The 25,626-nt window shown below is 46.2% G+C and overlaps 1 protein-coding gene across 4 annotated transcripts; it reads left to right on the plus strand.

The window, feature by feature from the left end:
- The first annotated feature begins 760 nt into the window (after positions 1-760).
- LOC118838500 (zinc finger protein OZF-like) lies at positions 761-18,907 on the plus strand. Of its 4 annotated transcripts, none has more exons than XM_036745810.1 (6): positions 761-850; positions 3,211-3,299; positions 6,606-6,669; positions 9,833-9,959; positions 10,699-10,800; positions 17,705-18,907. In XM_036745810.1, exons 3-6 carry the CDS (start codon positions 6,637-6,639, stop codon positions 18,802-18,804), a joined length of 1,362 nt encoding a protein of 453 aa, XP_036601705.1. In that variant the 5' UTR covers positions 761-850; positions 3,211-3,299; positions 6,606-6,636; the 3' UTR covers positions 18,805-18,907. The 4 variants fall into 4 exon arrangements, with proteins under 4 accessions (XP_036601705.1, XP_036601706.1, XP_036601707.1 ...); XM_036745811.1 differs by lacking the exon at positions 761-850 and adding an exon at positions 2,350-2,433; XM_036745812.1 differs by lacking the exons at positions 761-850; positions 3,211-3,299; positions 6,606-6,669 and having other exon boundaries at positions 9,824-9,959.
- Positions 18,908-25,626: the final 6,719 nt, after the last annotated feature.

Consider the following 25,626-nt stretch of genomic DNA (forward strand, 5'->3'; position numbering starts at 1 on the left):
CATACTCCTCATAACCAATCATGAAAATGACACAGATGTGACATCAGGAAACCTAGGTCACAGAGATACGAGTCTCTGAAACAGGCTGACCCCATGTTTCTGAGAAACACACCAAGAAGGGGCTGAAGAAAATGCAGGCCAACAATACCAAAGCCATCATGGCCTGAGCACCAAGGCCTGCAAGGCCAGGCTAAGGTCATTCCCCAGCTTGCTGGCCACAAGATGACCACTAAGCATCCAGGCCCTAAGGTCCCACCAAAGGTCCAGTCCCCAGGACCACGAAGCCTGATTCTAAGGTTGCCAGCCAGCAACCCAGAGGCTCCCAAGCCGAGTGACCCCAAGGTCATCAAGTCTGCCACCAAGTTCAGTAAGTCTGAGCCCAAGGTCATCAAGTCCGATCCCAAGGCAGCCAAGTCTGATTCTCAGGACACAAAGCCCAGGGAGGCCGAGGCTGCCACGCCTGCTGCGTCCAAGCCCAAAGATGCGTGTACAAAGGCAGAATCTGCAAATAGGATGATTATGAGACGGGGGTCCCTGGGCTTCCCCAGACTCCTTGCTGCAGGGTCCAAGCCAACAAAGGGGCAGAACCCCTGGAGTTGACGAGTCTGGGGGTATTTGGAGGGAAGATGGGCTGGACACGTGGTCTCTCCTGCGGGAAAGGGAGGGGCAGCTGGGTGAGCCGGGCCTCTGATTGGAGAAAGGGAACTAATGACGCTGATTGGTCGAAAGCTCCATGTCCCGCCTTGTCCCTCCACCTCCTGTGGAACGCATGCGCATGGCGCCTGCCAGCCATTCTGGGCTTGGTGTTGGTGAGCGTGATGTGAAGCGGCTACCGGGGGAGGGAAGGCAGGTACTGGACTGTTAGGGTGAAGGATGAGATGGAGGGAGCTAGGAGAGCAGCGCTGAGCGAGAAGAGCCTCGCCAAAGTGGGCATGAGGTGGTCGTGGGCGGGGAGAAACCGAGCATGCGCAGGAGCTGCACTGTAGTGCAGCCAGACTGGCCATTGGGCTGTTGTGGGCGGGGTGAGTGTGGCAGAGACTGAGCATGCGCAGGAGTTGACCTGTAAGCGGCATTTTGGGCCTCCGTGGGCGGGGTGAGTGTGGCAGAGACTGAGCATGCGCAGGAGGTGAACAGGTGGACATTGACATTGTGGGCGGCTCCCAGCAGGCGGAGCAGAAGATTCCTTGGGGTTCCCTGACCAAGGCTGAGGATGGGGCGTGAGGGGGGCTTCTGAGAAGAGGCAGGAAGGGGGGCTAAGGCTGAAGTACGGAGAGGGGACGTGCGCGGAGCCGGGGAGCTGGAGATGAGCCTCTGCTGCAGAGAAAGGGCGGAATTTCGGGGGAGTCGGGGAGCTTGGTGCACCCCCCCCCCACAGTCTGTGCTCCTGTTGTCTCCCCGGCAGGGCAGGCTCGGGTGTCCTTTTGTCTTTATTTCTGCAGCACCTGGCACACAGTGGGTGCTTAAGAAGCGCCTGTGGATGGCTGATTTCCCTTTTGGGCGGCCCAGCCTGAGTCAGGGGCAGGAGGTGTGGGGGCGAGGTAGGGTGAGGAGGAACATTCCCGGGGTGGACAGCGCCCAGTAGTTATTCTCAGGTTCGAGGCTGGGCAAGGAGAGGCAAGTGAAGCCAGAGCAGGAGGGATGGAGGGACTGGAGGCTGTGGGGAGACAGGAGGATCCTACCTTGCTGTTTCCGTCCTGGGCTTCTCTGGGAGCACACAGACAACAAAAGCTCGAGCTCAGATGGAGGCCCTGCTTCAGATGCCCCTTGGCTCTTGTCCAGGAGTCCAGTGCCTGGATCTTCCTGCTCAGAGGGGGAAGGTGCGCAGGGTTTGGGCATATCTGTGTCTCTGAGCCACCTACAGCAGTTTTTTTTTTGTTTGTTTTGTTTTTTGTTTTGGTAGGGCAATTGGCATTAAGTGACTTGTCCAAGGTCACACAGCTAGTACATGTGTCAAGTGTCTGGGGCCAGGTTTGAACTCAGGTCCTCCTGACTCCAGGGCCGGTGCTCTACTCACTGAGCCACCTAGCTGCCCCAACCTCCAGCAGTTTTATTCATGATGTTTTAACAGTGACACCTCATTGCTTCGTGGGGTTCACATGGGCCTCTTCGAATGCCCCGTGCTTCCAGTGTCCTAGGCTTAAGCTTTCTTACTGTGAGACTGCTGTTCAGGAGTTCAGCTCCCTAGGCCCAGATAAACTACATCCCATCTCATTAAAAACGGTCAGGAGATTTCAAGCTGTTCTCTGTGGTCCTTAAAGGTTCAGGGAGAATTGGTCAATAAACATCTATTAAGTGGCTTCTGTGTGCCAAGCAGGGTGCCCAGAAAGGTCAAAGTAAAGCCTTTACTCTCAGGGTATTTAATTGGAGAGACAACATGAAAACTGCTGTGAAAACCACATATCCAGGATCAATGGAGGAAAGTCTCTAAGTGGGGTAGGTATGACATGATTGGAGAAGGGCAAGTGTCCTGTTTTACAAAAAGGGAAGAGAACGGAATTTGTCGATGATAAAACAGTGACATTGAGTTGGATTCGGAGCAAATGGTGGATTTTCCAGATTTTAGCCAAGCATTTGACAGAATCTTTTGTGCTCCTCTTTTGAAGGAGATGGAGAGGTGGGCAGTAGACATGTATGGCAAAGTGGGTGTGGCCAGGCTGAGTGACTGTTCCCAAAGAGTCCAGTCATTTATTACTGGTTAGGTTTCAATTGATTTTAATTAACTTGAAAGGAGAGCTTTGTGGTCCGGCCCCAGGAATTAGCTGAGACTGGTTTTTTGTTTTTTTTCTTTGTATCCCTAGTGCCCAGCACAGGGCCTGGCACGTAGTAGATCCTAAACAAAGACTTTTTATTGATCATTTGGCCTTATGCTATTTAACATTTAATTGTTACGTTGAGGAAAGCATCAGTGGCCTGCTGATCCAATTCTCAGATGAGAAGAAGCTACTTTCTGGCCCTGACCTCTGTCTCCTGGAATCTGTTCTGTCCACTGGCCTGAAGGTGGAATTTCAGGAGGCTGTTGTCCATTGCTTCATCTCTGATCATGGCTGGTGTGGGCCCCTCCTTTGCTCATGTACCCTTTCTCAGTAACAAAGTTGGGGATTGTACCTAGAGTATGATAAGGTGGAGGGGATGGGGGTGGGGTAGGAGCTGTCTAGCTCATTGAATCTGAGAGTGCTGTGATCATGTTCATGGTCCCTTTTCCTTTCCTAGCTTTGCTTTCTGAGGATGCCATGTGTCTCCACAAGTGGAGCAGAGAGAGGAAGGAATAGCTCTTGGGTTCCTGACTAACTGGGTTTGAGGTGAGCCAGAGTTTTCTTTCTTTCCTGATATGCCATATCTAGTCCTATCTCATCTTTCTCTCTGGCTCTCTTTCTGACCTCTTGTCTGGACTGTTGCTACAAAATTCTCATGGAGCTCCCTGACCCCGGGCGCTGTTCCTCCCAATCGAGCCTGCGCACACTTTTCAGCTTAATCTGGCTGCTATTAAAGGCCTTCCCCTGTCTCACCACGACCTTCCTTTCTCAGCCATAAAGCTATACTTTGGCTAAACTCTGCTCCTCACTCTTGGTGTTGTTCTCTTCCTTCTATAGCCATATCCAGTGCCATTTGCTCTCAGGAGCATTAGGTTGACATGAAAAACCAGCCCTGAAATCACAAAACTTTGATGCAGTCCTGATTCTGCCCTGTCCTCTCTGTGTGAATCTGGGCTAGTCAGTCATTTGTGCCGTCTGGACCTTAGGTTCCCTCGATATACAATGATGTGCTTGTGTCTGAACCTTCGGAACCAAATCCCCGTGAGGTTAATCTTGAGTGTCTTGGTGATAATCGAACAATTCATCACAGATTTTGGGAGTATCAGAAACATCCTGGAAAAGACTGCAATAAGAAATCATCTTTGGATATGGCCCCGTGGCCAGTGCTTTCTTCTTTTTCTAATGCTCTTTCTCTCTCTGTTGTTAACACTGTATGTGAGACCCCCAGACTTGAGAGAGGTTCAGTCAGATTAGTCCCTCTCAGACCACCATCTTGTGCCCACTGGGCCACTTTGATTAGCCTCTTGTCATGCTTTCCCGACATCTTCTCCAGAGGGCTAAGATTATCTGAGTGCACCAACGTATCTAACACTTCATGCCACTATCCTGTCCTTAAGTCGTTGAAGACTGGCAGATACCCCTGGAATAACTTAAGGCCTAGACTCCAACTGGGACAATCATCCAAAAAGTTCCTTTTGCCTTGTTTTCCTCAACTAGAACCCTAGGAGTGGGTCTAGTTCTGAGAACCACCAGCTGCTGCTTGCCCAACAGCCTGTGCTATCTGATGTTCTTGGTTGTGGTGTGTTGGTCCATTTTAGTTCTTCAGTACGTGGGAGTCTATGCACATCCAGACCTCCCTAGTCTCATGAGCCGCCACTGTGGGTGACCTCCAGAGACTGGTAGACTCCATGATGGTGCCATTGTCATCCAAAAGGAACCTCCCGCTTCAGAGCACTGGGCTGAAATTAGCAGGGATCCATGTAAATTTATACTTGGTATAGAAAACACATCCCAAGTAGTTTGTGGGGGGCATGGACAGACTGCAGGTGTTCTGAAAAAATATCTAGGGTTTAATGGACTCCCAGCTCAGGAGGGGTCTGCACTGTGATGCAATAATGAGAAAGGCTAATGTGCCCTTGAGTGGCAGGAGGACAGGTAGACCGTCCAGGACCAGGGAAGCGACGGTCTGTCCCTCTGTTTGTCCTCTGCCCTTGTCAGACCTCGTCTGAAGCATGTGTTCAGATTTGGACGCCACAGTTGATGAAGGGCGTTGAGAACCTGGAGAGTGTCTAGTGAAGGACAGCCAGGATGATGAAGGGCCTTGAGTTCATGTCATGTGAGGCTCAGTGAAGCACCAGGGCCTGGTCTTGCCAGGTTCTTCTGAAATCCACCTGCTCATCATTTCTTATTCAGCCATTCCCTAATCGATGAGTATCCCCTTAGTATCCCATTCTTTGTCACCACAGAAAGGACTGCTATAAATATTTTTGCACATGTGGGTCCTTTTCCCTTTTCGATGATCTCTTTGGGATGCAGCCCTGGTAGTGGTATTGCTGGGTCCAAGGGTATGTCCAGTTTGACTGCCCCTTGGGCACACTTCCAGATTGCTCTCCAGACTGGTTGGATGAGGTCACCACTCGTGGAGATGTTTTAGGATCTTAATTTGACAAGTACTATTTCTATACCTTTGTTCAAAATAATGACAGAAATGGCAACTAATAAGTTTTGGACATTAAGTATCACTAGAGTTTCCATCCCCTCTGTCCTGAGGCCGTTCTGGATCCTTCTCTCCATCCCTTGCTGCTTGTACCTCTCTGCTAAAGTTACCTGGTATTTCTTTGGTGTACACGTCATTTCTTCCCATAGAATGTGAACTCTTGGAGGGACAGGCCTAAAGTGGCAGGCCATTTCCCTGCTGTTTAACGAGCTCGACAGCCTCAGGATTTCTCAGACCAGAGCACCTTCCCCTTCTACCAGTCTCCTCTAGGTGTTGTCTTCTTATTAGAATGTATTTATGTCCCCATCTGTGGACACAGTGCTTGGCACATAGTGAATATTTAATAAAGGCTTCTCCATACCTTCATTCATTCACAGTGCCTGGCACATAATAAATGCTTGTTGACATAGCCAAAGACAAATGCTTTGTCTGTTCTGCTAGAATCATGAACCAGTCATTCAACAAGAGAATGTCATGCACCTACTCTGTCAGGTGCCATACTAGATTCTGGGCATCTAAAGACAGAAATAAAAGAGTCCTTCCTTCACAGAACTCATTCTCTCATTGCAAAACCTTCCTGTTAAGCTGAAACTGATACATCAGTGATGAATTTTTGATCTGAGTTAGTCAAACATTTCAGTGTCCCAAATTAAACCCTCTCTCTTGGTTTTTGATAGATTTAGGCTCCTGGAAGAGGTATGGGTAAATGAAATCCTAGCACAAGTACAGGAGATGGACAGGAGGAGGGATCACTCTTTCCTTCTCAGATAAGCAGGGTGGACATGAATGAAAATCATGATACAGAATGCTCTTAAGGCAAAGAAGGAAATTGAGTCAGCTTCCATTGTCAGCCTTGTTTGCAAGTGTGGCTGGAGTGGTCATTTGGGCTTTAAGATGGTGAAAAACTTTGGACAAGTGGAGTGGAGAATGTGATAAGGAGGGATGAGGGGTGAGGGTCATCACTAGTTGTGAGGATCCTGTTGAAAGTAGCATGAATATGCCACGTACCCCAATCACAGTTCTGTTTTAAACTCTCCTTGGAAACATTTGGCAGCCCAAGGATTGCAGTAGAGAAAGGTGATGGAGAGGTGAGCCCGACTGTGTGATTGGCATAGAAGGGGGGCTTCGGGAGGAGAAAGTCTGGGGACAGCTGTGGGAAGGTGAGCCGGACTTTGTGATCGGCATAGAAGGGGGGCTTCAAGAGGAGAAAGTCTGGGGACAGCTGTGGGAAGGTGAGCCAGACTGTGTGATTGGCATGGAAGGGGGCTTCAGGAGGAGGGAGTCTGGGGTCTGAGGACCCATGGGAGCCTACGAGGCAGAACTGGCCTCCTTCATGACTTCTTTCTTCTCTACAGCTTGCCTTCTCAGGACAGCAGCACAGAGAAGATGACTTCTGGGCTTCTGATAGCCAGGCCTCAGGTGAGTTTAGATTTTCTTTATAGAAGTTCTTGGTCCTTTCCCTCCTTTTGTGTAGTCTGGGCTCATCCAAGGTCCATGCGCAGCCCCGGCCTCAGTTATTCTCCCTCAGTGACTGATGAAGAGTCACAGAATCTCGGGAAGAAGCTGTAAGGGAGTAGTCTCTTCCTCGGCCCAGCAGGGGGGCACACTCTGCCGGCAGGCAGTCCAGGCTTTCTTGAGAACCTCGAGTGAGGAGGGGGGATGCCTCTGAGCCGCCCCACTTGCCTTTGGGTCCCATTAGTCTTTCCTCAGGCTGTGCTGACCCGGTCTTCTTTGTACGTTCCACTCATTGCCCTGGCTTCTCCAGTCTGAGGACAAGCAGCGGCAGACATTTAATCCATGTTAAAATGTCAAATACTTGAAAAGAACTTTTCTGTTCCCCCCCCCCCAAATAAGCGCTAGGTCCTAACATCTCTAGTTCCTTCAAGCTTTCCTCCAGTGGCAAGATTGTTATTTTCTCATCCTGGCTTCGCTCCCCTCAGCGTCCTTCCCTCTTGTGGCGCCAGAACCGGGGATGTGTCTGGTGAGCCCTTCGTCACCTCAGTGTAGGCCAGCACGACTCTTCAGACTCCATACTATGCACGTGCTCACCTGGAGTGAGCTTGATGGCCACTGATACAGACTGCTTGGCATCTGTGACTTCTCCATCCTGTGTGTGTACAACTGATTTGTCTACCCCCATTGAAGTCTTTCCATCTCCCCCAGTTCAGTTTCATCATTAGATTCAGCCCAGGGTTCTGGCCTGGCAAGATCTCGTTGAATCCTGCTATTCATTGCGTCAGCCGTACCTTGCAGGGTGATTTTCTTGGGGCTCCCTTTGGGAGATTATTAATTGGTATGAGTTTGATCAGTAAAGTGAACTTCTCTTAACGGGGCAGGATTGAATACAAAATGAGGCACATGGTGACTTGGTTCCGTAGAATTTAGAGAACAAAGACCTTGGGTTCATCCTGTACCCAGAAAAAAAATCCACCTCTGCCGTATTTGACAGGTAGTCGTGGCCTCTGCTTTAAGACTTCGGGGGAAGGGGAGCCCGCCAGCCCCCAAGGAAGCCCGCTCCACTTGGCTTCCATGAGGAGGCTTTGCTGCCATCAAACTTACATGGGCCTCTGTAACTTTCCGCCTCTACTGTTATTCTGTTCCTTGAGGCCAAACATAATAAATCTGGTCTCTCTTCCACATGAAAAATCAGTCAGTCAGAAACTCTTCACTGACCTTTCCAATGCAGAGGCCTCTGACTGGCATTTAGAGACGTCCACAGCCCGGTAACCACCTCTCCTCGATGTCTCTGTGATGCAGCCACACTGACCTGATGCCACACCTTTGCACCGGCCGAGCCTCATGTCTGGTTTGCCCCTCCTCCACCTCCCTACCTTCCTCTAAGACTCGGCTCGGATCCTGTCCCCTGCTAGTGCCCCTCGCCCTCTCAGCCTACCCTCCATTGGTCTGTAGGCATCTTGTGTGTACACGGTTATTTCCTTGTTGTCTCCCCATTAGAATGTAAGCTCCTTGAGGGCAGAGACTGCTCTTGCTCCCCTCCCCTGCCCCACCCTCCCAAGCACTTAGTGCCGGGCCTGGAAAGAGTAACCTCAGTGCTTGTTGGCCGACAGGGAGCAGACCTGTGGAAGTCTCGCCATAGTACGCTTGCAATCATTGGTGTTGGCTTTAATTCTTGTTTATTTGCTTATCCAGATCTTACTAGAGATTTCCCATCACCAGGACTTTTCACAAATTCCTCAGTTTGCCCTCCTTGATGCAGGCTGGCGCCAGTCTCCACTGCGTGAACCCTTGGTACTTGATGCAGGCTGGCGCCAGTCCCCACGGTGTGCATGCCCTTGGTACTTGATGCAGGCTGGCGCCAGTCTCCACTGCGTGAACCCTTGGTACTTGATGCAGGCTGGTGCCAGTCCCCATGGTGTGCATGCCCTTGGTACTTGATGCAGGCTGGTGCCAGTCCCCACGGTGTGCATGCCCTTGGTACTTGATGCAGGCTGGCACCAGTCTCCACTGCGTGAACCCTTGGTACTTGATGCAGGCTGGTGCCAGTCCCCACGGTGTGCATGCCCTTGGTACTTGATGCAGGCTGGCACCAGTCTCCACTGCGTGAACCCTTGGTACTTGATGCAGGCTGGCACCAGTCTCCACTGCGTGAACCCTTGGTACTTGATGCAGGCTGGCGCCAGTCCCCACGGTGTGCATGCCCTTGGTACTTGATGCAGGCTGGCGCCAGTCTCCACTGCGTGAACCCTTGGTACTTGATGCAGGCTGGTGCCAGTCCCCATGGTGTGCATGCCCTTGGTACTTGATGCAGGCTGGCGCCAGTCCCCACGGTGTGCATGCCCTTGGTACTTGATGCAGGCTGGCACCAGTCTCCACTGCGTGAACCCTTGGTACTTGATGCAGGCTGGTGCCAGTCCCCATGGTGTGCATGCCCTTGGTACTTGATGCAGGCTGGCGCCAGTCCCCACGGTGTGCATGCCCTTGGTACTTGATGCAGGCTGGTGCCAGTCTCCACTGCGTGAACGCTTAGTGCTTGATGCAGGCTGGCACAGGTCCCAACAGTACAGGCACTCTTAGGTCTTGGGGCAGTGGTGTGGGGTCAGGAAGAAGGGGCTGCTTCTGTAGAGCAGGCCTTCTTAAACTTTTCCCACTCTCAATCCCTTCAGTGCCTCTTAAACTGTGAGTCACGACTCCATGTGGGGTTTAAGTTTAAGAAGCGCTGCTGTGGAGGACCCCCCTGCTCCCTCTGGTTTCATCAAGTGCTGTATGTAGCAATCTCCTGCACCACTTGTTTAACTTAGCATGTGTATCTTTTTTGTTTCATATTTCTACTACCTTTCTAATGCCCTCCTCCTCCTCTTCTTGGAATCCTTCTCTTCAGGTCCTTGCCTCCAAACGCCCTTCTTCTCCATTCCTTTCTTGCTCCTTCCATGTCCCTCTCTCTTCTCTTGCTCCTTCTCCCGTAGCCTTCTCTGTCAGAAGCCAAATAGTCAATCACTAGTTAGCATGGCATATTAAAAACTCTCAGTAATGTGAGGCCCCCTCCCCACACACCCTGCCAACTCCGTGGGTTTTCTGTTGATCGTGAGAGTGCTAATGTGGGGTAATGCGTTTGATGTCTCAGCATCCAGTAACATTCAGAGATGTAGCTGTGGACTTCTCATTGGAGGAATGGAGACGCCTGAGCCCGGCCCAGAGGGACCTGTACAGGGACGTGATGCTGGAGAACTACGAGAACCTGGTGTCTGTGGGTAAGGACAGCTGCCCCTGTGACTAGGGGCATCTCTGTGTTCTCCCTTCTGTCTGTCTCTTGGGATCTAAAGGGCTGCCCTGGGTTTTGTTTAATGTCCAAGAATCATATGCATACACAGATGTAGATATACATATATGTGTCTGTGTATTCAATGCACATATACATGTGTGTACACATAGATACATGTCTATGTATGTATGCATGTGCATATGTTTGTGTGTATATAAATATAGACAGAGATGGGGGAAAGAGAGAGAGGGAAAGGGTCAGGAAGGGGGGGGAGCAGAGAACAGGAGAGGGAGGGAGGAAGAGAAGGAGGAGAGACCGATGGACAGGGAAACTGACCATTGGGGAAGGGTTCAGAATCCTTGGGGTGTTCCTGCTCCTTGGTCCAGGTCCATGGGAGTGTCGTGGCTTCCTTCAGCTCCTCTGCATTCTTTCCTTTTCAGTCACAACTTCTTGGTAAAGTCACAGGGCAGATACCCGAAGATATGAAAAGGTACCCCCCTCTTAGCAGGCCAGGGATGAGATGGCTGAATTTTCTTTCCAAGCCCCGATCGGATGTGTGACCTGCCCAGGACTGGGAGAAAATATAGTAGAACACAGAATGTCCTCAGGAGGTCCTTTGTTCCATCATCTGCACCTTCTTAGTGTCTCTTCTTTTGCCAGAAGATATAGAGACTATGACTGAGTTCTGAGCGCTCTCTGTGCCAAACCTTTCCCCATTGTCTCTCCAGGAGCTGGTCTTCCAGTGTCCAAACCCCATGTGATCTCCCTGTTGGAGAGAGGAGCAGCTCTATATGAGCCTAAGGGAAAAGTCCCAAGAGGTACCTGCCCAGGTGAGTGAGTGACAGACAGGCTGAGAGGATTGTGGTCATTCCTCATTTGAATGATTGGCCCGAGGCATTTGGGGGGGACCTTGGGCACCAGCTGCTTTATGATCTTCATCTTTCTTTTGAGCAAAACTGTTGCTGATCTCTATTTGTCTCCCTTCAGCCTATTGCCATTCTTTTTTTTTTTTTTTTTGCAAGGGAGAAGGCAGGGCAATTGGGGTTAAGTGACTTGCCCAATGTCACACAGCTAGTAAGTGTGTCAAGTGTCTGAGGCTGGATTTGAACTCAGGTCCTCTTGACTCCAGGGCCGGTGCTCTACTCACTGCACCACCTAGCTGCCCTATTGTCGTTCTTACAGAATGTGATATTGTCTCTGTGATATTTGGAAAAACTTGTAAAAAATTCCATTCATCACTTAACCCCAACTGCGTTGCCTTCCCTCAAAAAAACATTCTCTCCATTGTGCTACTTTGTAAGTGATCTCTCCCTCTTTTTCATTGTTCACTCCCAGGCAACAGTGGATAAATGGTTGAAGGAAATGAATAGATAATTTCCAGAACAAGAAACTTAAATTGTGAATAATGTCTTGAAATAATGTTCAACCTCACTGATGTTCAGGAAATGCAAATTAAAGCATTTTTAAGGTCTGAAACTGTACCTGACATATGGGCAAAAATAGCCATAAGGAATGAAATTCAGACTGGAAGGTTTGTGGAGAGAAAGGTGTGTTCATCCGTCCCTGGGGGAATCGTCTCCAATGTGTTTGTATTTCTGAGATTCCGAATTTCACATAATACGGGTCATTGTCTTTAGTCGCTTCACACAGGGGTTCTCCCAATTTTCTGCATCTTTTGAATAAGAGTATTTTGAAAGAATACTTTGGTCTTGAGGTCTTTTCTTCTTCCTTTCTATAACATCCGGAACATGGACTTTGGTCAGTGGATCTCGAGACCCTATGGTTTGAGGAGTATGAGCCTTCTTGCAGGAGGTGGCCATTTTCTTTTCTAGTACCGTGGGCCTCCATTCCCTGCTGCACCGTGAGAGAATTAGGTGCCTACTTCTACACAGCCTTGCCAATAAGGGATTTTTGTTAAACACTTCTTGCCAGTCTAATGGGTGTAAGATACTATCTCCTGAGAGTTGTTCCCTCTGGAATTTTTACCCATGTTGGAGAGTTCTAACAGTGTTTCAGGTGGGTGTTGGAAATTTGTGTCTTTTTTATTGAGGAATCCATAATCTCATTTTGTTATTTCACCACCCAATTATTGAGCAGCAGCTTCTTTTATAAATTTGTTTCAGTGCCTTATGGATTGTGAATATCTTTTTAAATGGCCCTCTAAAAGTAATTTTTCCTTCTTTAGTCTTGTAGTTTTATTTTTTATATCAATCAGCCAGCATTTATTGAGTACTTTCTACATGCCAGGCACTGTGCCAAGGTCTGAGGATATTTTGAAAAAGGCAAAAACAGCCCCTTCCCTCAAGGACTTTACATTTTAAAAGAGGACCCACCCATTGGGTACAGGGACAGCTGGTGCAGAGTGGCCAGAGTGCCAGGCCTGGAGTCAGGAAGAACTGAGCTCAACATTAGCTTTAGACACTTACTAGTTGTATGAGCCTGGGCCATCTGCTCACCTGTTTGCCTCAGTTTCCTGACCTGTAAAATTCGGATAATAATAGCAGCTACCCCCCAGAAGTGTTGTGAGGGGCAAGTGAGATCCTAACTATAAAGTGCTTAGCACAGTGCCTGGCGCCGCTAGATAAATGTTAGCTATTACTGTTACTGTTGTTGATGGTATTGCAAGATGTATACGGAACAGATGGAAGGTCACCTGGGAAGGCAGGGCTCAAATGGCTGGGTGGACCAGCAGAAGTCTCCTGCAGGAGGCGGGGTTTGGGCTGAGGCTGGAAGGAAACCAGGGAAGCCAAGAGGCAGAGGTGGGGGACAGCCGGAGGAAATGCCAGGGCCAAGAGGTGGAAGAGCCCAGAGGCCAATGTCAGCGGATCGAAGAGGACGTGCAGGGGAGTTGGGTGGAAGAAGACTAGAAAGGGGGGGGGGGCAGGTGATGAAGGGCTTTGAATGCCAAGCAGAGCGCTTTGGGTTTGCTCTCGTCGGTGATAGGGAGCCACTGGCCTTTGTTGAGTAGGGGTGTGACATCATCAGACCTGTACTTTAGGAAAATCACTTTGGTGTCAGAATGGAGGATGGTCTGCAATGGGGAGAGAATGGAGGCACGCAGACCCACCAGCAGCTGTTGCAATGGTCCTGGAGTGAGGTGAGGATCAGAATAGTAGTTGAGTCAGAGGAGAGAAGGAAACCTATTGGAGAGAGGCTGCAGAGATGAAATCGACCAGCCTTGGCACCATGGTGGACATGGAAGGTTAGAGAGAGTAAGGAGTCCAGGAAGATACCTAGGTTGGGAGCCTGAGGGAACTGGCTGGATGGTGTTGCCCTCCGAAGTAGTAGGGAAGGCAGGAGGTAGGGGAGGGTTTAGGGCAAAGATATTAAATTCTGCTTTGGACATACTGAGTTTAAGATGTCTCTTGGACATCCAGTTGGAGATATCGGAAAGGCAGTTAGAGATAGGAGATTGGAGGTCAGCAGAGAGATTTGGGCAGGAGAGGTAGATGTGAGAAACAGCAGAAGTAGAAGGCACCTGAATGATAGGAGATGGAGAAGAGGGAGCTCACAGCAAATGGTCTCCATTTTTTCTGTAAAAATATAACACAGAGTTCTCAGATGAGAGAGTGGGCAGATGGCGAGCCCTGAAAAGTTTGAAGAAGTGACCTGAGAAGGTTTGAAAGATTGGCTGTGGGGAGCGGAAGAGAGAATGGATTAGGGAGGTATGGTAGTGTTGCTTAGCAGCGGCGAGGGCCCAGCTGAGGATGTGCAACATAACTTTACAGTGGGCTCAGGCAGAACGGCTGCTTGATTTTCTCCATCTTCGCTCAGCAGCGTGTGTGTAAGAGTGAGAGCTACAAATGATGGGAGTGAGTGATCCCAGGCTGAGGCTTGGCCGGGCATAATCAGGGCTGTGATAAAGGGGCCAGGGATTCAAGAGAAGAGGATAGTGTACAATTGACTTGTTTCACCAAGGAGTCCAGATGGGGAGAAGAGGAGAGAGGAACCAGTGAGGGAGAGATGGCCTGGGAGCAGACCGAGGGGTCAAGGGCTTGGAGGTCGTGGTGAGGATGAAGAGGAGAGTTATGTAAGGGGAGGCTGAGGGAGAGGTGAAAACCCAATAGATTATGGTTAGATAAGGGGATTTCAGAATTCTTGAACGTGGAAGTGGTACGTTTGTGGGTGAGGCAAGATCCAGGGTGTGACCATCTTTGTGTGTGGCTCAGGTGGGGTGGCAGAGTAGCTTGTGGGGAGTGAGTAGGTTGGGGAATTGAGAAGTTTGGGTGTTTGAAGAGAGTCAGTATGTGTGTTGAAGTCCCCTAGTGGAAGGGCAGGAGTTGGGGAGGAGAAAAAATTGTGAAAGCATATTTGTTGCCTATGGAACAGGCATTCCAGAGAGCACAGCAAAAGGGGTAGCTTTACAGTGGAGGGTTGTGGGAGTCGGGTTAAAGGGATGGGAGGAAGGGGATGGGGTAGTGAGAGAATGGGGAATGGGGCTTCAGTAATGATAGTGTCACTGATGGGGAGGGTATGACCTGATGAGAGTTTCTCAGTCATTGAAGAAATAGGTCATGTAGGTTGTCAACAGGTAGGTGAGGGGAAGAATTCTCTTTTTTCTAAATTTGTATAGCTATGTTTTGTTTTTACATAATTTTATCTTCTAATGTCTTTCTCCCTGCTTCTCTGTGGGGAAAGCTGTCACTTAGAAAAAAGAACAAAAAAGAAAGAAAAAAAAACCACCTTTCAAAAGTAAACCTACATCCATCAAATCTGGCCTGTGTTCCTGCCCTAAGCCCGCCCTCCCCCGCCCCAGCCTTTTCAGAGAGGATGGGGGAGGCATTGTGGATGTTGTTTTCCTAGTTAGGCTTACTTCACTCAGCATCTTCTTCATGTACATTTTTCTTCAAGTACCATAATGTTCCATTACAGCTAGGTCCTGATCAGTGTGAATAGGGAACCCCCCGAAGTGGTCACATTATTCGAATTTATCCTGCATATTTCCATTGGGCTGGAACCATTGATCATATTTTCCATAATTATAACATCTAGTAGTTTAAATTCAGATCTGTGTGACTCTGTCAGGAGATTCATTATTCTCCCTAACTGGGGACCTCACTGTGTTTGAGCCAGTTAGAGTTTGTTGAGCCGTTCTCTGATTCTTGGCAATTATTTTGTTTCTGGCTCTTTGCAACTGCAAAAATGGTTCCTATGAATATTTTCATATACGTTGAACCTTTGCCTCTATTTTGTTTTTAACCTTCTTGGGGGGATACTTAGCAATGGGGAGATCTCAGTGAAACTGAAGCCACATTTTGGTTACTTTCTTAGTATAATTCTAAATTGTTTTCCAGAAGGGTTGAATTAACTCACCAACATCATGTTAATAACAACCCTCCAATAGTGAGTATCACCCCACCTTTTGCCATCTTTGCCAATGTTCTGGGTGTGAGATGAAACCTCAGAGTTGTTTTGATTTGCATAATAATAATAATTTCTCTCAAGTAATTTGGAATAATCTTTGATGTGTTTTTTAAAGTTTTCATTTCTACATTTTAGGACTGTTTGTTCATATTCTTTGACTACTTATCCATTGGGGAATTGCTGTAGGTGTGAGAGAAACATATATGCACATATGCAAAAATACACACACATGAACACATACATGTTTAATCTCCCAAACATCTTGGTTACCAGACCTTACTAGAGTGAGAAAATTTTCCCCATTTGGCCTCTTTTCTTTTTATCCTATTACATTGATTTTGATTGGTGCAAAAACTTTTCAATTCCCCATAAGAGTAATTATCTATCTTGTTTTATCTCTTGTGATTGTCTGTGTTCCTAACTTGGTTAAGACTTCTTCCTCTAGCCGTAGCTGTGAGAGGTTGCTAATCTGCTTCTTCCCTAATTTTTCTTGTTATGGTGTGTGAAATCTTTCATATTCTGTTTTTGTTTTTTTTTCTTGCATGTCCTCATAGGCCTTTTTGTGGTACAGAGTATAAATGTTGGTTTCAATGAAATTTCTGCCTGGCAGTTCTTACTGGACAAGTTCTTCCCCAAGTAGTTTGTGTTCTTGGGTTTATCCAGTTGTTTCTAATCCAGCCATAGCTAGTCTTTCCCCTTGACCTCTCTTCTGTTTTTTAACCAGTGCTAAATTGTTTTAAGGGGGAAAACTCAAACAATCAAGGTACACAGGAGATTGTAAAAGATAGACAGGATAGATAGACAGACAGACAGATAGATAGACAGACAGGCAGGTAGATAGGATAGATAGATAGATGAACAGATAGGTAGATGGACAGGATAGATAGACAGACAGACAGGATAGATAGACAGATAGAAAGGAAGGGGAATAAGCATTTATATAGCACCTGCTGTGTGCCAAGCACTATACCAAAAGAGCTTTTACAAATATTCTCCCATTGGCTAGATAGATTGTGTATAAATTAGTGTTCACTATGTGGGGGGAATAGGGGTGATGGCTAGAGTGGAGCCAAAATTTATATTTTATACATTTAGCTGTTTCAGAAAAAAAAAATCATTGTAGTTAGGAAGGAGATGAAGCTCCTGATTGTGCCACTTGCTTTGCTAAGAGCTCATAGAGACGTGTGAGCGCAGAAGGCACCCCCAGCATACAAGTGCTACGAGAGCAGCTTTCAGCAAAAAATGTTACGCGTCTCCAATAATAAGAAATGGTCAATGACAGCACTCGTGGAAATGGCCTGTCTCACGGCGATCGCGAGCGAGCAAGGCAGATGAGTGGATGGCTGATCCAACTCTTGGAAATTGGTTTTGAATTATACGAGGAAACTCACCAAACCATTGATACCTTTGACCCAGAGCCCCCCGTGGAGCTTCTGTGCCAGCAGGGTCAGTAGCAGAAAAAAGTCCTCTCTCTCAGAGCATCACTTTCTGGTCACAAAGTACGGAAAGCCAAATAGGTAACAACATGTGACATACAGATGCAATGGAAAATTATTTGTCTATAAGGAGTGGCAAGTATGAAAAATTCAGAGAAATGTGGCAAGCTCTAATGTGAAGTGGTGTAAAGGGAAGAAAGCAGAGCCAGCCACACAGTATGACCCTCTTATAAATGGTACCACGTCAGAGTTGTCCAACACTGCTTGCTGGGATTGAGCAATCATTGTACTATATAAGAGATGTCAAATCACACCCCTCCCTACAGAGATGAGGGACTAGAGATTACTATGTTAGGTTTTTTTGTTTGTTTGTTTGTTTAAATGTTTTTCTTTGTCATGAGGGAGGGTTCAGTTGAGAGGGCAGAGGGTGAAAGGCAAATAACTGGACAGAAAAAGAAGGAAAGAGTCTTTTGAACAATATGTGTTTTGCTTTTAGATCAAATTTTATTTCAACAACTATGGGTTTTCAAATGTATACAGTGGCATATGGTAAAGAAAATGGGAAAACTAAGCATACAAAACTTAAAAAAGAGAGAGATTAGAAATGATTATACATGTCTGTGAACTTCCATGATTTACTGATTGCTAGCCCCACTCCAGACATAATGCCTATATCTTTTTCACTGTTTTTATCTTCCTTATCTTTTCTGTCTATATAATTTTCATTGGTGCCATTGGTAGTGGTTGATGTTGCATCTTGCTACATAGTTGTAGTTAGCATGTATAGTGTTCTTTTTGATCTATTTTCTTCACTCTGCATAACTTCATTTAAATTTTCCTATAATTAATGGAATGCTTCATTTTTCTCTTTTTAGTGGCACAGTATTATTTAATTAACTTTACCTCATTTAGCTAGTTTCTGGTTTCCACTCAGACTTCGGTAAATGTCGAAGAATACATGATGGAGAGAAGGTGTATGACTGTAAGGAATGTGGGAAAACCTTTGTTAAAAGGTCAACACTTAATGAACATCAGAGAATTCATACTGGAGCCAAACCCTATGAATGTAATTCATGTGGAAAAGCCTTCACTTGGTGGCGAAATTTTATGGAACATCAGAGGACTCATACTGGAGAGAAACCATTTGAATGTAATGAATGTGGGAAAACTTTCAGTCGGAGGGGAACCCTACTTAGCCATCAGAGTAATCATACTGGAGTAAAGCCCTTTGAGTGTCAAGAATGTGGGAAAGCCTTCAGTCAGAAGGGGCTCCTTGTTAACCATCAGAGGACTCATACAGGAGTGAAACCCTTTGAGTGTAATGAATGTGGGAAAGCCTTCTGTCAGAAGGGAAACCTGATGAGCCATCAAAGGACTCATACTGGTGTGAAACCATTTGAATGTCAGGAATGTGGAAAAGCCTTCAGTGAAAGGGGCACCCTTATTAGACACCAGAGAATTCATACAGGAGTGAAACCCTTTGAATGTAATGAATGTGGGAAAGCCTTCAGTGAGAAGGGCACCCTTATTAGTCATCAGAGAATTCATTCTGGAGTGAAACCCTTTGAGTGTAATGAATGTGGGAAAGCCTTCAGTCGGAGAGGAACCCTTGTTAGCCATCAGATGACTCATATTGGAATGAAACCCTTTGAATGTAACGAATGTGGGAAAGCCTTTGGTTGGAAAGGACATCTTATTAGTCATCAGCGAATTCATACTGGAATGCAACCATTTGAATGTAGTGAATGTGGGAAAGCCTTTAGTCAGAAGGGACTTCTGATTAGCCATCAGAGAACCCATACTGGAGTGAAACCCTTTGAATGTACTGAGTGTGGGAAAGCCTTCAGTCAGAAGGGAAACCTTATTAGACATCAGAGAACTCACACTGGGGTGAAGCGTTTTCAGTGTCATACATGTGGGGAAGTCTTCAGTCAGAAGGGACACCTCATTAGACACCAGAGAACTCATGTTCCAGTGAAGCCCTTTGAATATTGTGACTGGAGAAGCTATTGCTTAGAAAAGAAAACTTACTGAATATAGGAGAGTTTATAATTGAGAGAAAACTTTTGCAAATAATGTATAGAGTTAACCATCTAAAAATACAGACAACAATAAAGAATAACTATTCTTAAAATGATTTCCATTATTTACATTTTGATGAATAAAAATATTTACAGTAATTTTTATATAATGGTAACAAAATGGTCCTGTTTGTTTCTCTGTGACTTTTGCAACTTTTCTGTGTATTTTTTCAGTGATGATTTGATTGCTGTTACTCATAGTCTGGGGGACATCATTCTCACTTTGTTTCCTTTTGTTCACTCTACTTTACAAAAGCAAACAAGACGGATTAGTGCTCCTAACTCAAGGAGGCAAATTTGACCTCAGAAGTATTCCTGAGATGTGGTGGGCTATCACACTGTGGATGGGGATCTCTCAGTCAAGAGAAATGGGGTGGGTAAAGAGAGGATGAGGTCACGTTACTTATTAAGATAGACTTGGGTGATGCTTGATTAAGGGAAGAAAAGAAGCCATTTTGTCTGTGGAGTACACTATAGACTACTTGTATACAAAGAGGAACTAGATAAGTAATTCAGAACACATCCAAGCATGCTCCCGAGGAATCTGTTGCTTAGAATTCCAAGCTTTCCTCAAGACTCAGCTCAGGTGTTCCCTTCTGCAGGTAGCCCATGCCCAGCTACTAGTGCCTTCCCCTCCAAGTTTACCTTACACCTACTTTTTATGTATCTCTTTTTTTTAAATTTGGAGGCAATTGGGATTAAGTGACTTGCCCAGCATCACACAGCTAGGAAGTGTCTGAGGTCACATTTGAATTCAGGTCCTCCTGACTCCAGGGCTGGTGCTTTGTCTGGTACAGTGCCACCTAGCTTCCCCCTCTTTATATGTATCTTTAATGTACCTATTTATGCCAATCGGTAGTCAGGCAAACATGTATTAAGCTTCTATGTGTCGTGCTAAGCACTGGGGATACAAAAAGGCAATGTAATGAGGGAGACATGCAAACAGTTATGTATAAACAAGGTATATGTGGGAGAAATCAGACATAGCCTGGAGAGGGAAGGCATTAAAGGGGACCAGGAAAGATTTCTGGTAGAAAGGGAGATTTTCATTGAGACTTGAAGGAAGCTGGGAAGGAAGCGGGAGGTGAGAAGGAATGGGGCACAGCCATTGAAAATGCCCAGAATCAGGAGATGGAGGGTCTTGGGTGAGGAGCAGTTAGGAGGCCTGTATCACTGGAACAGAGTACTTGGGGCTGGGCGTATCAGCAAGGCAGTAATCACAATATAGATGATAATTGTCAAAATGCCTATATGGTTCTGTATCGCAAAATATATGAGACTCTCCACATAGAAGGTAGAAGAAGTAAACCATTTATTCAGACACAAAATAACCAGATCCTGAAACCAATAAGTCCATAACATCACAGCAGAGAACCACTCCATGCCACAACCTTCCACCTCCTGCTGGGGCCTTGCCACCAACAAGCAAACTTACAGCACAGCTGTCACACCTCTGCTCTCTTTCCCTTAGCTCTGTCATAACTGCTCTCTCAGCATTTCCTGTGACACAATTTCCTTTTCCTCTCAGCAAGCTACACCCGCCACATGTGACTTAAACTTCCTGTGATGTAAACAGGTCACATGGCCTATTAATGGGTAGGAAAGATCTTCAAATCTAAATTGCTATTACATTTGGACCCAATATCTTTCTTATTCATTACATAGTGCAATGGGAGTTTTGGGATAACTGGTGTCAACAGAACTTTTCACAACAATATTGGGATGACACAAGGTAAGCATATAAAACAATGTCACCATTTTCCCCTTGAATGGGGCTCAAAATCTTGGGATAAAGGGCAAAGGTCTCATCATAGCTTCTTCCTGCTGAAATTAGACATAGAGCTGTCCCTTCCCCAAGAGGTCAAGAGTCCCATTCTAGAGGTCAGTTCTTTAGCTGGAATCAGAAGCCTGGTCAATACCAGGTCCAGGGATGACACATCATAGTTGTGGACAGGTCCAGAGGTGACATCTGGCTTAAGCAATCAGGCACCTGCAGATGGATGGTACTACGCCTGCAGGAAACAAATCTAACAAATTTAATAGACAAAAATCCAAAAAGAAACAAAGAGACTATCATAGCCTCATTCATGGTAGAATACATGAGTCAAGGATACAGTTTCATAATCATTTTCTGCTGGATAAGCGACTATTACAGTATTTGATCCATTTTTCCAATATATAGTCAGATTAATATGTAATCCTGAATCCTGTCTGTGTGTTTCTTTAATCTGAGCTGGGGCTTGGCCAATTTCCTAGTCTCCCTGAAGGTGTGACTTACTTGGATACGAGGGTACAAGATCTGTAGGATTTGTAGGGGAAGTTCTTACTTCTCTATTCCATTTGTTATTAAGCCCCTTATCTCGGTACATTTTGTATAGCTCGTTAGTTGGAATACCATCTATTCTTCTAAAATCTACCGCTGCTCTCAATAGAGTAGTAAATATTTCTTTTCTTGTCACTTTATTCTGATGTTGAATCCATTGGCTATTCACTCTTCTTTCTTGAGGAATTTTATCTTTTCTCCAGTCTCCTAAGTCACTTAACTGTGAAATCTTATCCAGTACCTCTGAAAGAGGGTTCCCTGCTTCCACAATTGGCAGAATCAGAATTAGGTGTTTATAAGCAGAGGGAGCTGTCTTAATTATCATATTCCTATGAGAGACTCCCAAGGGAGTATCATAATAAAATTCAGCATTCCACAACATGATAGCAGTCTTCATTACCTCCTCTAACTTTCTCATATTGTCCTTATATGAGAGGGTCTATCTGCAGTAGGCCACATAGAATCAGCAGGATATTCTCTATTACAACCTAAAGCTAACAAGTTGGTTGTTTGGTTACCTCTTTGCAAATGATAATCCCTAAAAACTTGCTGTACAAAAGGATTCTGACTAATACCTATGAATCTCATAAAATCCACAGAATTTACAGATACTCCTGTGGCCCCTTCATCACTGATTCTCACCATCCAAGATATTAATGATTTTCCCATTCTCTGGATGAACCTACTCAAGGTATCTGTGATTTTCTGCTGTGTAAAATTCTCCAACATCTCTCTGAACACTGTATTGTTATCTTGGGCTTCTTGCCTCTGCTGTATGGGGCGCACTGCTGTTTGAGGATCTAACAATATCTCATTCTCTGTGTGAGACATTGATTCTGTGCCTCAGATTCTGATATTGTGTCATCCTCTCTAGACACTCTCCTTCTGTCACCATGGCAAGCAGACTGGCAGAGCAGTTAGACTCAACCTGGGCTGAACTGAAATGCATGTTTGACCTCCTTGGCTCCCTCTGTCTCCTAGCCAAATTAACAGCAAAATCAGTAGAGTCCTGAACAATAATCTGTTTTTCTGCCACCTGAGAGTCCCCATCTTGCTGTGGTATAGAAATATTCTCATTCAGGCTGAGTCTGATTTCTTTCCCTTAACAATCTGTCCCGGCTTTCATATATAATTCAATACACTATAAGTAAAATCCAGCCTCATCTAGAGAGTGCTGTTGGCAGTTCTCTTCCTGGCTTAACTAATTTCTTGCAAAAATCTTCCCAAATCTCTAGGTTCTCTCAAACTCTGTAGCTTCTGTTTCCAGTCCTCACAGAAACCAGTGCCTTTAGACCTTTCCCTTCCTAGGGAGGAATAAGTTACATCATCCCATCCTGGGATAACCATTTCTTCCTCTAAAGCCCTTCTACCTTCAAGTAGAGATCTTAAACCTTGTGATCCCATCCTATTCATCACCAAATGTATCAGCAAGGCAATAATCACAATATAGATGATTGTCAAAATGCCCATGTGGTTCTGTGTTGCAAAATATACGAGACTGTCCACATGTCTGCTCTTCCCCTCAGCTCTAACTGCCCTAGCTGCTCTGTCTGCATTTCCTGTGACACAGTTTTCTTTTCCTTTTAGCAAGCTCCTCCTACCACATGTGACTTAAGCTTCTTGTGATGAAAGCAGGTCTTATGGCCTATTAATGGATGGGAAAGATCTTCAAATCTAAATTGCTATTACACTGGGTCAGGTGTAAGAACACTAAAAAGGTGGGGAGGGGCTTTGAACAGCAGAGGATTTTCTGTCTAGTCTTGGAGATGATAGGGAGCCATTGGAGGCTTCTTGAGGAGGGGGCAGAGATGACATGCTCCAGCCTGTACTGGAAGAAGATGACTTTTATAGCTTCCTGCGTTTGGAATAGAGTGGGGAGAGAACTGTGATAAGGAAACCAACTAGCAGCTACTGCAGAGGTCCAAGCTTGGGGCAGTGAGAGCTTTCACTAGCTAGTGGTGGTGCTAGAAGAAAAGAAAGTGTTGGGGGGGAGATGTTGCGGTGGCAAAATTAACAGACTTTGGAAAAGTTTGGAAAAAGTTTGGAGTGTGTGTGAGAGAGTGAGGAGTTGAGGGTGACACCTCGGTTGTAATCCTGGGGGACTGTGGTACCTTCCAACAGAAATAGGGCAGTTAGGCTAGGGGAGGGTTTTTGAAGGAGGGAGAATGAATTCGATTTTGGGTGTAGAAAGTATGTGATGGATGTCGATGGGACATCCAGTCTTCGTTGTCCAGTAGGTAACTGGGGAGGGGAGTCTGGAGGGGAGCAGACGGAGGTTAGGGCTGGATGTGTAAATTTGAGAATGGGCATAGAGATGGTCTTCCCCATTAGAATGTCATTTTTTCAGCCAGGGACTCACACCTTTACATCTGCAGGGATTATTTCAGTGCCTGGTACATAGTAAATGCTTAATAAAACTTTTTGAATAGTAGTTTTCGGGAGCTTTGGTCATATAGACTTCTGCCGGAACACAGCTAGAGCAGAGCAGCCAAAACCTTACTGATTTCTCTAATGATTGTTCTTTGAAAGGCAGAACCAACAGTTGGAAATTCTGTACTGTTTCAGATTCTCACTAAGAGAGAAACTGACTGTTGGGAGTAGAAATGATGAGACCCCTGCAGGGACTGGACCTCCCTCTCCTTGAGTTTTTGAGAGAGGAGAGGAAATCTGGACCTAGTCTGTCATGTGCTCTAGATTTGGGGGAAAGACATCAGACTTCTGAGGATGTCCAGGTAGTGAGGAAGTCAGCCAGTGAGGAATGGGAAGGCATCAGAATGACGTTCTGAAAATACAGTGGGAGTCAATGAGGAAGAAAACCAACAGTGGTGGGAAGAAACTGGTGTAGACGCCAAAGGAATCCATCAGCCAGCCCCGCCTTTTCACAGTGCTCTGTACGTGCACAGCCCCATAAAGCAGTAACTCTCAGAACGAGCTGGGGCCAGCAAGGCAAGCTCTGGACAACAAAAAGCATTTCTTAGAAAGCGGTATTGGGGAAAGGAGGAGGCTCAAAGACAGATGAGGCACTCTGCTCAGTGCCCAACCCTAGCCTTAGTGACTGGGACCAGAATAACTGGTAACAGAGAGAGCACAGGCATATTTGACTGTTACTTTATTTCTGTTTTCTCTACCAAGTTGAATGGCCTGTTCAAGGAAAGGATTAATTCTCCACTCTGTTTTAGGTACAAGTTTGCAAGAAACATTTTAATATTAATCTACACTCCAAACCATTTCTAGTTGAGAGAGAGCTGTCAAAATTTCCCTAGGCCTCCCTCTCCTCCCTGCATTGCCTTCAGACGTGTCCTTCCCTCGTGATGATTTGGGGTGACATAAGGATCATGAATGAAAAAAAAATGTCATACTATGTTAAAAGTACTGTTTGGGGTCAACATTCCAGGACAACAGCCACTTTATCTACCCAACTGCTTGTACTGCCCAGCTCCTTCTTTGACCACTCCTCTCCAGGATTACAGGATTCTTTTCCTGTAATCAATATCTTGGTCCTTGAAAATGAAGAAGGCCAGTCATGGATGCCAGTCATTTCAGAAGGATGGAGAAGCAATTAAGATGAGGCCGAGGATTGCCTTCCATCCATTTCCTGGGACCTTAGTCTGTCCTATCCCACTTTCCTAAAGGGATACGTCTGGAAAGGTTTGAAGCTGGACAAAGTATTATTTAGTACTTTTAGCTGAACTAATAAAAAGGCTTTTTAATGTACCTCCACAGACCTTTGCCCTGGAAATGGTAGAACTGAACAAAAAGGGCTAGCTGCTCTGGAGTAAATAACCCACGATAAGCCAGGAGATGGGGAAGTGAGCAGCTGGTTGCTCTAGGTAACACCAAACCCAGACAACTTCATCCTCAGGTCCCGAAAGTGCTCCCCTACTGACTCCCTCCTGCTCATCACCCAACAGCCCTGTGTAGGGGTCCTCTCCCCACCTCTAATCTGTACCCCCCAGCAGTTCCTGCAGTGCGTGTCCCATATTCTGGTTCCCACTGAGTTAGTTGTCAGAGCCCCAGTCCAGGAGGACAGTGCTCATCGCTGGCCAGCACTCTCCCAATCTTCTGGGAGTAGGTAGGACTTCAGGATCAGTTTCCTGGTCAAGTAAGGAAGCATTTATAAAGGCTTCTATTACATAAGTGCACGAGTGTTTATGAAGAGCCAGGCATAGTGCTAAGCACTGGTGAGACAAAAAGGAAAAAAAATACTTGTCCCTGCCTTCAAGTATCTCATATTCTAATGGAGGAGACAACACACAGGATATACAAACAAGGACACAGGATAAATTGGAGACAATATCAATGGAAAAGCCCTGGCATTAAAAGGCATTGATGGGGTGCTTGGACCTCAATTCCAAAATCACATTTCTCCCTAGCTTCAAAACACTATCCCTGACAGTTTTCTCTCCAGCCCAAGGGCACTAAGCCTAGTAATAACTAATGAGTGGGCCCCAG

The sequence above is a fragment of the Trichosurus vulpecula genome, chromosome 2, assembly GCF_011100635.1.
Source record: "Trichosurus vulpecula isolate mTriVul1 chromosome 2, mTriVul1.pri, whole genome shotgun sequence".
Taxonomy (NCBI): domain Eukaryota; kingdom Metazoa; phylum Chordata; class Mammalia; order Diprotodontia; family Phalangeridae; genus Trichosurus; species Trichosurus vulpecula.

Coding starts and splice junctions, on each gene's coding strand:
- LOC118838500 (XM_036745810.1), top strand. CDS start 6,637: ATGACTTCTGGGCTTCTGATAGCCAGGCCTCAG. Junction 9,960..10,698: donor CGAGAACCTGGTGTCTGTGG/GTAAGGACAGCT, acceptor TTGTCTCTCCAG/GAGCTGGTCTTCCAGTGTCC. Junction 10,801..17,704: donor CCCAAGAGGTACCTGCCCAG/GTGAGTGAGTGA, acceptor GTTTCCACTCAG/ACTTCGGTAAATGTCGAAGA.